Source organism: Prionailurus bengalensis, chromosome B1, assembly GCF_016509475.1.
Source record: "Prionailurus bengalensis isolate Pbe53 chromosome B1, Fcat_Pben_1.1_paternal_pri, whole genome shotgun sequence".
NCBI classification, from domain to species: Eukaryota; Metazoa; Chordata; class Mammalia; order Carnivora; family Felidae; genus Prionailurus; species Prionailurus bengalensis.
Window position 1 is genome coordinate 133,426,210 of NC_057344.1, and position 12,605 is coordinate 133,438,814.

Here is a 12,605-nt window from a genome sequence, read left to right on the forward strand (position 1 = left end):
TTTTGCTCTAAAGATTTTGAAGAAAAAAAAAAAAAGTAAGCAAGACGATGTCTTTAAGTGAGGATGTCTTTAAGTTTGGGGGCAGTCTTTAAATCTTTCAGCCATCTTTCACTGCCTTTGGTCCAGATCTTTACCACTTCTTCACTGGCTGCCTCCTACATGGCCCTCCTGTCTGTCTCCCTGTGCAAGATCTCCTGCACAGCACACCCCCTGATATCCCCTTTCTGCATGTTCTGGTCCTGTTAAAAACTTGCAACCATTTCCTAATATTTAGGAATAAATTCTCAATTCCTTGGCTGGACACAAGGTGTCCCACAACCAGGCTTCAAACATTTCTTCTTTACTATCCTACTTCTGCTAAGTAGATCTATCTACTGTACAAAGAGCAAAAATGACCATTTGTTGTCCATATTGGATTCATGTCATTAAAGAACAACACAGAGTATGTTGAAGCTGGAAAAGACTTTGGAGATTAAGTTCAACTCTTCCACTTTATAAATCAGAACTGAGGCCCAGAAAATCTGAGTGAGTGTATAAAACCACGAAGGCAGGAGACCCCCAGGGAAACTCTAGACCACTCCAAGCTTGAGTAATCTCTCCTACCTTTATAAATTGCAAGATACTTTCTGCCTTTGATCCTAGGGTACTACTTACATATTGCATGTGAGGTTTTTGTCATTGGTATCCATGAGGGGGAAAAAAAATCACAACTCATTCATGGTATTTAGTTTACTTTTCTTGGTTTCTGTCCATAAGAAAATGGTGCTGGTGCTGGTTTAGTTCTTTTGTGTGTGTGAGGGGAGGGGGGAGGGGGAAGGGAGGCACCTAATGCAGCGCTAATTATTCAACAAATGTCACTTATTTAATAAGTGACAAGTATATGTTTAATTTTTAATATATTTAACATTTAAGAAAATAAAATTTATTCTAAAATTTTCTAAAATTAACATTTTCCTGAGTCTCTTCCCCTACTAATTAGACCATTGACCAGAAGTTCACTATGAGCTTATACATTGTCAATTTTCTTTTTAATTTCTTTAAATTTAAAAAATTTAAAAATTTTTGAAGAAATAAACTTGTATATAAACTCATACAAAGATACATATTTCACTTCATTATATTCTTTTATCTAGTTTATTCAAAGAAGGTTAAATGTGTTATCAGACGCTTAACCTTAGTTAAAAGGATCATGACTTATTATTCATTAGCTTATAAAAAACTTCTCTCACATCAGTGAATATGCACATTTAAAATAAGGTAAAGTAATATATAATTTGTTTGGATACAGTTTTGAACCTTAAAAAGTGTTAGGGCTTTTTCCTAACTCACATAGGTTGTTCAAAAAGGATCTTTTGTTCCCTGTCACACCATGAGTCAGATTACCTAGCATAAGCACCTACATGAAAGTACCCAAGTGTACACAATTAAAAATTTATGATTTAACTTATATTTATGAAGCACTCACAACATGACAGAGACATGCTATGCATTTTACAAGTTTCATCTCATTTAATTCTCCCCACTCAAGAACTAAGTATTATAATGATCTCTTAAGAAAAACAAAAATTGGGGATCAGAGAGGATAAGCAGTTTGCTCAAGGTCACAGGGTCAATGTGTGGTGGAACTAGGATGTGGGTAAAGGACTGACTTGGTCTCAATCACATTGCTGTAAAAACACCTGGGTTATTTTGTGCAAGATTTTCAAAACTGACAGGGAAGAGAGGGGAAGGGAAACTTTCAAAAGAACTGAGCATGGAAACTCTTAAAAGTGGAGATTAAAATAATTTGAACGGTGAGAGCAAATGCAACTCTTTTCCAAGGATGCCTCTGACAAAACTTTGCAAAAACAGGATCCTATCTGCTTCTGGAAAATCTGTGTCCTCTAAATAGACACTGGCAAATCTGAAAATTCCTTTCCTGCCTTTTGGAAAGTTGGGCGCACCGAACTCTGACACATTTACATGCTGCTGGTATCTGGTGACTCCACTGATTTGTTGGAACTTCAAAGAACATTGATTTAATTATTTAGAAACATACTACCAAGTTTTTTAGACAATGTAACTTGTTCTTTGCAACTATTTCAGAAAAATGCCTAGATTAGAAGTGGCTGCACAACTGTTTTTCTCAGACATTATTTTATTCTGTTTGTGGTGATCTCAACAGCTCGCTCTCCCCAAAACAACCACACACATCACCAAAACATCAGTGACAACTCAGTGACACTCCTCCCATAACTTGGATAACACTACCGTTAACCCTTTCCAGAATGGAATGAGGGGCAATAGGACATCCAGACCAGTGGAAGCCCCAGATATGCAGTTGCAACCACAGTCAGTTGTATTAGAATGTTTTTTCATTCTCTACAAGAAGAAAAATCTCCAGAGGTACCCTTTCATTCTATTACGGCTTTCACGTAGATCCAGCGGTAAAAATGTGCTGACACACCTTCTTCTTTTAGAAGAAGGAGGTATCCCATAAATTTGCACCTACAAGGGCGCAGTGGCGGTCCGCCATGGGTACCGGAAGTAGGGCACAAGTAGCAGAGGTGGGGTACGCGCCTGCAAGGGAGGCGGGGACACAGGAGGGATGCGAGGTGGAGCCCCGGAAAGCCGCCCGCAGCTGGTTTGTGCATCAGCCGCTGCAGGTCGCGCTCTTACCTCGCAGCCCGCGAACCAGCCTCTCGGCCCAGGCCACTCGCGGCGGCTGCCCGTCCAGGGGGAGGTGGCGATGAAGCGGGTCCCCGCCGCCGGCCGGGCTGGGGCTCGGCGGGCCCTGGTCCTCTCTCCGGCGCCGCCTCCCGCTTGGGTGGCCGGTGCCGTGGTAGCCTCCCAGCCCCCGGCCCCGGGCGCCCACGGAGCTCACGGACGAGGAGGCGGCGGACCTCCGGCTGCCCGGGCGCCACTCCACGTCCATCTCCACCACCATTCCTCCTTCCTCGCCTTCCACCTCCTCTTCCTCCTCCTCCTCCTCGGCCTCGAAGCCCGGGTTGTCACGGCTCCATGCCTGCCGCGAGCACGACGAGAGCGGCGGGGAGGGAGAGGCCGAGGCTCCGGCCGGGGGGTCCCGCGCGGCCGCCTGCCGGATACGCTCCATCTCGATCTCCAGGCCCCTCTGCTCGCGGAGGCCGCCCGGAGCGGCGAGGCCGGCGCCCACGGCCGCGCCGCCCGTCATCAGCCGGCCGGGGCCGGCCGCTCGGGCTGCGGGCGGCCGCTTCGGGTCCCCGGGCTGCTGCGGCTGCACGCGGCTGGAGTTCACCATCGCGGTCACTGGCGCCCGGCGCGCCTTCGCCCCGGGCCGCGCTCGGCGGAGCCCGCCGCAGGAGCCATGTTCCTTTCTTCCCGGGGCCCGCCGCCTCCTGCTCCCCGCCCCCGACCTCCCCGCAGTCCCGCGTCCCTCGCCCGCCCCCTCGGCCCGCCTTCGCCTCGCCTCGCCTGGCCCAGCGGCCGCGGCGCGCGGCAGGGGGAGGTGCGAGGAAGCCGCCCCCGCGGACGGCGCGGTTGGCGAGCTGCGCCGGGGCCCACGTTCCAAGTGGAGCCGGCGCCCAGGGCGGGCGCCCACATTCCGTGCGGGTGGAGGGGCTTGGGCAGGGAGGGGGGCCTGCGGAGGCGGGGCGGGGCGGGGAGGGGGGCAGGGCTTCTGGAGCTGTCGCTGCGTGCGTGACCCTGACATAATGCTTGGGTCCCTCTTAACTGCCAGCCCCTTCTGCCTCGATTTACCACATTGGAGACAGAGAGAAGAGAGAAAACCATTTTGTGAGATGGTGTGGACTAGCGATATCCAGTCTGCGCTGGTCTGCAGTAGGGGCAAAGAAATCCTCAGTTCATTTGAAAACTACCAACAAACTACTAACGCTGACTTCCTTGCCCTTTGGCGGCCGCCTGTCCCTGATTTTGGCAGCCGCCTGTCCCTTGCCCTGGCGGCTGCCTTTTGGATGGTTTCTTCAAGCTTTGGTCGGCTCCTCTCTCCACACATTGTGGAGACCCCAAGGATTCTGTCCTGGAACTCTCTGATCCCTGGGGCTCCCAGCATGAGCTCATCCATCCCCTCTCCTCGCTGTTGCCCTGAGCCAGTCTGGCCTCCAGGTCTCAATCTCCCGTTAGGCCGGGGCCAGAACTTTGTTCTTACTCTACAGAGCACAGCCAACTGGATGTTCTGCAATGGTCTCAGACTTAACCTGTCTCAAATTAAATGCTGTCCTTTCACCCCTCTTCTTTTAAGCCTGCGTCACCTCCTGTAATCTCAATTGAGATTTGAGGCATCGCTGTCCTCACTTGAAGCTTGCCAAGCTATGCTTCTCCATGATACCCTCATCTGTCTGCTCTTCTCGTCCTTCACCTCATCTCCCTGAATCTTGTTACTTCTGCCCCACAAATCTCTGATCGGATCTGTGTCTCTCATCCGTGTTTTCTTGTATATTTCTCATTGGAACAACAAACGTGTCCATTCCACCTCCATTCTCCACCTCAAGGTGTCCTCAGGCCCAAATTGTATTCAGAACCAAAACCGTTCATGTCACATGATGCTTAGATACCTCTTGGGGCTTCCGACAGCTTAAAGGATAAAATTTAATTTCTGTAGGTTAGGTTAGTATATTTTCTTCATCTGCCCTTGTATTCATTTGTTTGCTAAGGCTGACATAATGAAGTACCACAGACTAGCTGCCTTAAACAACTTAAATTTATTTTTTCACGATTCTAGAGGTTGAAAGTGTGAGATCAAGATGTTGGTAGGATTGTTTTCTCCCAAGGTCTTTTTCCTTAGCTTGTAGATGGTGGTCTTCCTCTAGTGTCTTCAATTGGTCATCTCTTTATATGTGTCTGTGTCCTAATCTCTTCTCATAAGGACACTAGTCACATTGGATTAGTGCCTATTGTAATGACCTCACTTTAACTTAATTATCTTAAAAACAAAAACAAAACAAAAGAAAAGAAAAAAACCCTGTCTCCAAATACAGTCACATTCTGGGTTGTTGAGGGTTAGGACTTCAACATATGAATTTTTGAGGGGGACATAGTTCAGGCCATAACAGCTCCCAATCTACTTTTCTAGCATTGTTTCCCATCTTGTATATCCATTTGAGTAGCATCCTTTGTTGGTTCTCCATGTGCTCATAACATGCTGATTTTATTTAGGGGATCACGGCTGCCTATCACCGATTCTGCTGTTTATCGCTTTGGTTATCTGTGTTCTTTACTTAACTTTGAGCTTCTTAAAGACAGGGCTGGTGGCGGGTCTGGAGAACAGGCCTGGCTCATCCTATCCATCAGTTAATTCCCGAGATATTTCCTGGATAGCCCATGCCCTCAGGAGGAGATAGACAAACCACAAATAACTGTCCTGGGTAAGGGTTATGATGCTGCCATCTAAGCAACCTCTAAAGATGCCAATGCCCTGAACAGCACAACCAGGCTGTGTAGTCAAAGGATTCTTAGTAGTCACATGCCAGAAGAGAGCCAGGCCTGAAAAGAGAGTATAGGATCGGGGCTAACAGGTTCCGCTGGGGAACAGATCTCGTGCAGTATTTTAAAGTGTGATCAGAAGACCTTTAGCACTACTTACAGCAAATGTTAAAAACATGGATTCTGAATCTCTACTCCAGGATTACAGGCCTGAAATTCTGAATCATAGAGGATTCTGGGGTGTTGTGAATTTGAGAAGCACCAATATATTCCAAGCCAATGGGGTTTCATGAAACATTTTCCCATATTCCTAGTGCTTTGTTATCACCTGTGATGCATCAGTGTGGAATCCCAGGCCAAGAAGAAAGTTCCACGGTTCCTGAGTCAAAGGTACTCTTTGTCTTGTCCCTGCAGTGTGCTAAATCTGAACGCCAGGGTCAGATCCTGCTCTGCCACTTCCTACCTGTGTAACCTTGGGTGAGTCACTTTACCTCCTTGTGCCTGGACAAACAGGAGTACTAACAGTGTTTACCATTATGGTGTTGTTGTGAGGAGTTCATGTAAGGCGGTGGAACGCTGTCTGGCATGTGGTAAATGCTCAAGTGCAAGCTATTATTAGCTCTTATATCTTAATTATGATAAATGTTTTCATCTATTACAATAACTCACTTGGAAATTTTTGCCACGACTGGATTATGAGCTTCTTAAGACAGACGCTTGCTGCCTAGCACAGAGGATTCTCCAACAAATACTTCTTGAGCGCCTATTATGTACCAGGCACAACACTAGGAGAGAATGCAGTTGGTGCAGCAGACAAACAGCCCAGCCCCGGGGGAGTTGCATTCCCTGTGGACTTGTTGAGGGACTGAGTGAACCTAGTCGGGTGTCATCATTTGCAGTCACACAGACAGACCTTTGATTAAGACTGGGTTTTCTAATTCTTCATGTAGAGTTCCTTTTTTTTTTTTAATGTTTATTTTTGAGAGAGAGAGAGAGGGAGACAGGGTGCAAGCAGGGAAGGGGCAAAGAGAGAGGGAGACACAGAATCTGAAGAAGGCATCAGGCTCTGAGCTGTCAGCACAGAGCCCCACACGGGGCTCAAACTCATTAGCTGTGAGATCATGACCTGAGCCGAAGTTGGATGCTTAACCAACTGAGCCACTCAGGCACCCTTTAGACAAAGAGACAATAAATTTGTGAGGAATTGGCAGGATAAAGAAAACAGATGTTTAGGAACTTTAATTAACAAGGAATTCTAAGTGGAATTTGGGTCAGGTAGTAGATTAGAAAAAAAGTAATGAGGTTTTTGCTACAGCTTTCTCAGCTTTAAAGTTTCTATCTCTGGTGATGTCTTTTTGCCTAGTACAGGAAGGGTATCTTTTTTTTTAAAGTTTATTTATTTATTTTGAGAATGAGAGAGAGAGTGTGTGGGAAGGGCAGAGAGAGAGAGAGAGGGAAAGAGAATCTCAAGCTGTCTCCATGCCACCAGCAGAGAGCCTGATGTGGGGCTTGAACTGCGAGATCGTGACCTGAGCCAAAGTTGGTCACTTAACCAACTGAGCCACCCAGGAGCCCCAGGAAGGATTTCCTGCTTTCAGGGGATGGAGAAGTTTCTGAGTGTCCTTGTACCCTGCTATTTATTAAGTAACTTTTAAAAAAAATAATCAGTTCTCCGAAGTGCACATTTTGGGGTGGCTTGCCTTTGGCCCCTACAGTATTAAGTCTGTATGAAGGCTTTCAACACAAGAAAGGATTGAGGCAGAGAGACTACTCAGGCTGGCATGAGAGAGGAAGGTAGGCAGGGCTAGATCATGGAAAGTCTCAGATGCATGTTCAAGAGTATAGCCTGTATTCTATAATTAATAATGATAATAGTGTGTCTTCATTTACAGTGTCATTCATTCATTCATTCATTCATTCATTTAGAGTAGGTTTCATGCCCAACATGGAGCTCAATGGGGGGCTTAAATTCATGACCCTGAGGTTAAGACCTGAGCTGAGATCAAGAGTCTGGCGCTTAACCAACTGAGCCACCCAGGTGCTCTCCCCTCCTTTTTTTTTTTTTTTTTTTTGGTTACAGTGTCAATTATTTAAAACAAAATCTGAAACATTCTTTTAAAGACCATACCATTGTCTCCAAAAGAATTCAGACGGACCAGGGCACCTGGGTGGCTCAGTCAGTTAAGTGTCTGATTTCGACTCAGGTCATGATCTTGCAATTCACTGGTTAGAGCCCCACATCAGGCTGTGGGATGACTGACAGCTCAAAGCCTAGAGCCTTCTTCAGATTCTGTGTCTCCCTCTCTCTTTGCCCCTCCCTGCTAATGCTCAGTCTCTTAAAAATTAATAAAGATTAAAAAAAAAGAATTCAGACTGGACAAAAATGCATTCACCCATAGATAATTCAGAATTAAATGTGTGCTTAATACAAGTTTTAATTACAAATTATCACAAGAAATGTGATTTTTTAAAAATTCACAGAATTATTTGTGTAATATAACTTGGATGGTATTTAATGCACTGCATCCTAAATCCTACATTCCAGGACTTTCACTGCGAATTTAAATCTTCATCTTCATCAACCCTCCACCAGCCATGCAATATGTTTCCTGCTCAAATACGCATTCACTCTTTCTGGCTTACTAATGTTCTCTTCTGTGCTTTTTCGTTGACATGTTTTTCCCCTTCGGAGCTCCTTGCCTTTCCTCTAGCAGACCTTGAAGCTATAAATTTCTCTCCCTTACTACAGAATTCCTTCCTTTAATATCCATCTTAAAACGTTATTTCTCATAAGAAGTTTTCCTTTATAAAATAAATGAGGTGCACACACTCATAATTTTCTTCACCCAGTTGCCACAATCCTATTGCCTATTGCCATATTATAATATTATTATAATATTATATATTACAATAATCTACAGGGCCTGAAATATTGTGTGGGGCAGATAACAGAGCTGGATACTATTTGGTTTTATTTCATCTGCATGGTTATGTTCTTCTGGAACATGTTATACAAACCCCATCTCTTTGTCTCAGTGCCGTGGTGGCCGTTTAGAAAAGCCATTTAAAAGGCAACTTTACAAACAGTGCTGTCTGATTTAATGCTTAGTATTCCCCACACCTCTGGCTTCTGTATTATCAGTCTTGCCTGTTTGTTTCCTATTTTGCTTTTATTTCCCCATGTGAACAGACGAAGCAGACACAGCAGAAGGACCGTTGGTCCTGCAGATTCCACCTTCCAAAGGAAATCCAAAAGGAGCCTCTGGCGTGTGTGGTGTTGCTTAGCAACCCACCCAAACAAACATGTTTCCCTCTCAATTTTTTCCCAGTCCTTATTTATTCAAGAGCACTGTAAAATAAATTTTTACCACTTGACATCTGAAATCATTAGAAAAAAATTTGGTGTTTTGCGCTTTGTGAGAACTGCTAAGCATACTGAAAATTTTACTTGCTTTTATTTCTCTATTTACTGCACTACTAATACAAGGCTAGGGTTTGTGCTATTCTTCTTCATGTCTAGAGTTTGGTTTGGATATGTCCCTTCTTCTGTGGGGGCCTGGTTACCTTCGCACTGTTGTTGGGTAACACTGTGATTTTGATGACCTAACTTCTCTATCTCAGTTGCCTTCTGTGGTAATGTGGTTAAATATCTAATTTACGAATTCCCACAGAATTTTGCTGAACATATAATGAGGGAATATTGACAAGTTCATCCACTAGACACCAGGCACCATGTTACGGGGGAGATCCCAAGGGGGGAAAGGATAAGACATAATTCTACCTGCAAGGGGATAAAATCTAAGTCAGAGATGCCTGGAAACATCCTTACATCGTTCCCAAGCCCTCTTCTACACCTTGTAAAGACTTAAAATCTTTCTGGACTCAGGCATCGTCTCCTTCTGGAAACTTATGTAGCCATAATCCTGGCCCCTAGCTTGAATTTACTTGCCCCTCTACACTGTAAAACTTTATCTCAACATTTGTCATTTTATATTACAAATATCTGTGAACAGTTGTCTTCCTGAGTAGAATGTAAGTTCCTAGAGAGAAGAAGAGACCCTGACTTTTTTGGTTTGTTTTTTGGCAGTTCAGCAGACATTCCCCTTTCTTATCAAAACAGTAATCAGGTTTTCATGGGGGAACCACGCTCCCCTGTTCTGAGTCCATGCATGCCTCAGATGGGGCTGACACCAGCACTGGCTCCTAAGTGATGAACGTGGAACTCAGGCGTGCCAACCAGAGCATCATGAACTCTTGGCCCCTGTGAATGGTATTTAAGAACAGGTGTGGGATCTGGTTCTATTCAATGGAAATCAGGACAGAACTTTTTTTCAAGTTGTGGAAAAGAAAAGCTTTTCTTCCTGCTAGATTTAGAGTCAAAGGATATAAGTCTAGACAAGCTGGCAGCCAAAATGTTGATACTCATGGGAGAAATGGAGCCAAAAATATTATACATACATAAAAATAAGTATAATGTGAGGGCCGGAAGAATACCAAAATTGATCTAGTGGTAATGTTTGGGTGGCCATGCTATTCAAGAACATTGTGAAATACATTTTTATCATTTGACATCTTCTGGTTTTGTCAGTGACAGATATGATATTTATCATCTATATCTTTATCCAAGTTCAAAAGAATTTTGAACCATGTAGGGCTAAGAATAGAATGCTTTGGAATACTGTGTGAAGCTTTTTTCTTTACTAACTCAAATTTATTCACTAATTCCATTTGGATGTAGTTGTTAAAAAACTTTGAATCCCACTGTATTTTCACTAGCCCAGATTTTCCAAAAGGATAGCAGAATTTTTTTTTCAAATGCCTTTTGATGCTGACATGAATGAGACTTACAGCATCCCTAGATCTACCGGAATTTACAGATTACCTGTTAAATATCCATAGAGCACAATCTTAGATGATATAATTAGGGTGCAGAGGAAATTGTCCTTGCATGCAAGAAACTTGTAATTAAATTGCAAAGACAAGCTATTCACAGATAACACAATTACTGATAAGTGCTTTATGGTTCTCATCTGGAAAGGGTTTTTTTGTTGTTGTTTTTAAGATTCTGGAGTCCTGACTCCTAAGGATTCTGATTTATTATGTCTTATGTGGGTCTTAGGAGATGAGGAAAGACCAGCTTCTGATGGTATCATTTGAGCCCCTGAACCAGCACTAATTGAAGGCAGATCTAACCCTGGACTTCATTAGCCCTAACATTTCCTTTCTGATTAATTTATTTTAGGTTAGGATTTCTGTCCCTTGTAATTAAAAAATTAACAGATTTCAATAAAAGTGAGCCATACAGACTGTTAAGACTCATGTTAGTTATGTGCATAAGATGCTATATGACCACATGATCAGGCCCCTTTGTCTGAGCATATAGGGTGGCTTGTTTGGCTTCCCACTCTGCAAGAGTTAGGAGATTAGCAATTTTAGAGGATGTTAAACCTTACCTTTCTTTTTTTATATAATTAAATTACAGCTTTGAAATCTTTGCTGTAACATTCCAGAAGTCCTTTTAAAAATGCCTTTTCAGGGTGCCTGGGTGGCTCAGTTGGTTAAGCATCCAACTTCAGCTCAGGTCATGGTCTCACAGCTCATGAGTTTGAGCCCCTGTTGGATTCTGAGCCTGGAGCCTGCTTCAGATTCTGTGCTCCCTCTCTATCTACCCCTCCCTGCCCATGTGTGCTCTCTCTCTCAAAAATAAATAAACATTAAAAAAAATAAAAAATAAATAAAAATGTCTTTTCATTCTCAGTATTTTTCAGTAGCAGTTCTTATTTTTGATCAAGTTCAGTCTATAAATTGTTTCTTTTATGAATTGTACATGTGGTGTAATATTTTTAAAAAAATCCTTGCTTCAGGGGCACCTGGGTGCCTCGGTTGGTTAAGTGTCCTACTTTGGCTTGGGTCATGATCTCACAGTTCGTGAATTCAAGCCCCGCATCAGGTTCTGTGCTGACAGCTCAGAGCCTGGAGCCTGCTTTGGATTCTGTGTCTCCCTCTCTCTCTGCCCCTCCCGTTTGTGCTCTGTCTCTCTCTCTCTCTCAAAAAATAAATAATAAACATTAAAAAACAACTTAAAAAAATCCTTGCTTCATCCAAGGCCATGAACATTTTCTCCTATCTTTTCTTCTAGAAGTTTTTCAGGTTTTACATTTAGGCATATAATCCATTTTGAGATAATTTTTGCATCTGGTGGGAGGTATGAATCAATTTTTTTTCTTACATATGAATGTCCTGTTGTTCTAGCATCATTGGTTGAAAAGACAATCCTTTCTCTCTTGAATCATCTTTGCACCATTTTTAAAAATTAATTGACCATATATGTGTGAGTTGATTTCTGCATGTTCTGTTCTAGGATCTAAGTGATCCTAGGTGAAATGCTAAAACTTTACACTACTATTATGGTTTTTCCCCCTATTTAAAGATTTTGCTTTTTTTTTTTTTTTTAAATTTTTTTTTTCAACGTTTTATTTTATTTTTGGGACAGAGAGAGACAGAGCATGAACGGGGGAGGGGCAGAGAGAGAGGGAGACACAGAATCGGAAACAGGCTCCAGGCTCCGAGCCATCAGCCCAGAGCCTGACGCGGGGCTCGAACTCACGGACCGCGAGATTGTGACCTGGCTGAAGTTGGACGCTTAACCGACTGCGCCACCCAGGCGCCCCAAAGATTTTGCTTTTTAAAAAAAAATTATTTATTTTTGAGAGAGAGAGAGAGTAAGCAGGGGAGAGGCAGAGAGAAGGAGACAGAGGATCCAAGCGGGCTCAGCCAATGATAGCAAAGAGACTGATGTGGGGCTCAAATTCATGAACTGTTGGATCATGGCCTGAGCTGATGTTGGATGCTTAACTGACCAAGCCACCCAGGTGCCCCCAAGACTTTACTTTTTTAGAGCAGTTATAAGTTCACACAAAATTGAGGGAAAGATACAGAGATTTCCCATGTCCCTCATGCCCTCTCACATTCATAGCTTTCCCCATTATCAACTTTTCCCACCTGAGAGGCACATTTGTTACATCTGATGAAACTACACTGATGCAACATCATCATTCAGGCTACAGTTTACATTAGAGTTCACTCTTGGTGTTGTACCTCTGTGGGTTTGGGCAAATGTATGATGACATATGTCCATTATTATAGTAATTCTGGCCTTGTAAAATGAGTTTGGAAGTGTTTTCTTCTCTTCGATATTTTAGAAG

At 43.6% G+C, this 12,605-nt stretch overlaps 1 protein-coding gene across 1 annotated transcript in view; it reads right to left on the bottom strand.

The window, feature by feature from the left end:
• The window catches only part of PKD2 (polycystin 2, transient receptor potential cation channel), a 51,184-nt gene extending 47,789 nt beyond the window's left edge, over positions 1-3,395 (bottom strand). The window contains exon 1 of the mRNA XM_043572210.1: positions 2,659-3,395. Within this exon, the coding sequence (XP_043428145.1) occupies positions 2,659-3,259 (601 nt within the window). The 5' untranslated portion in view covers positions 3,260-3,395. The remainder of the gene's footprint in view (positions 1-2,658) is intronic.
• Between the last annotated feature and the right edge of the window lie 9,210 nt (positions 3,396-12,605).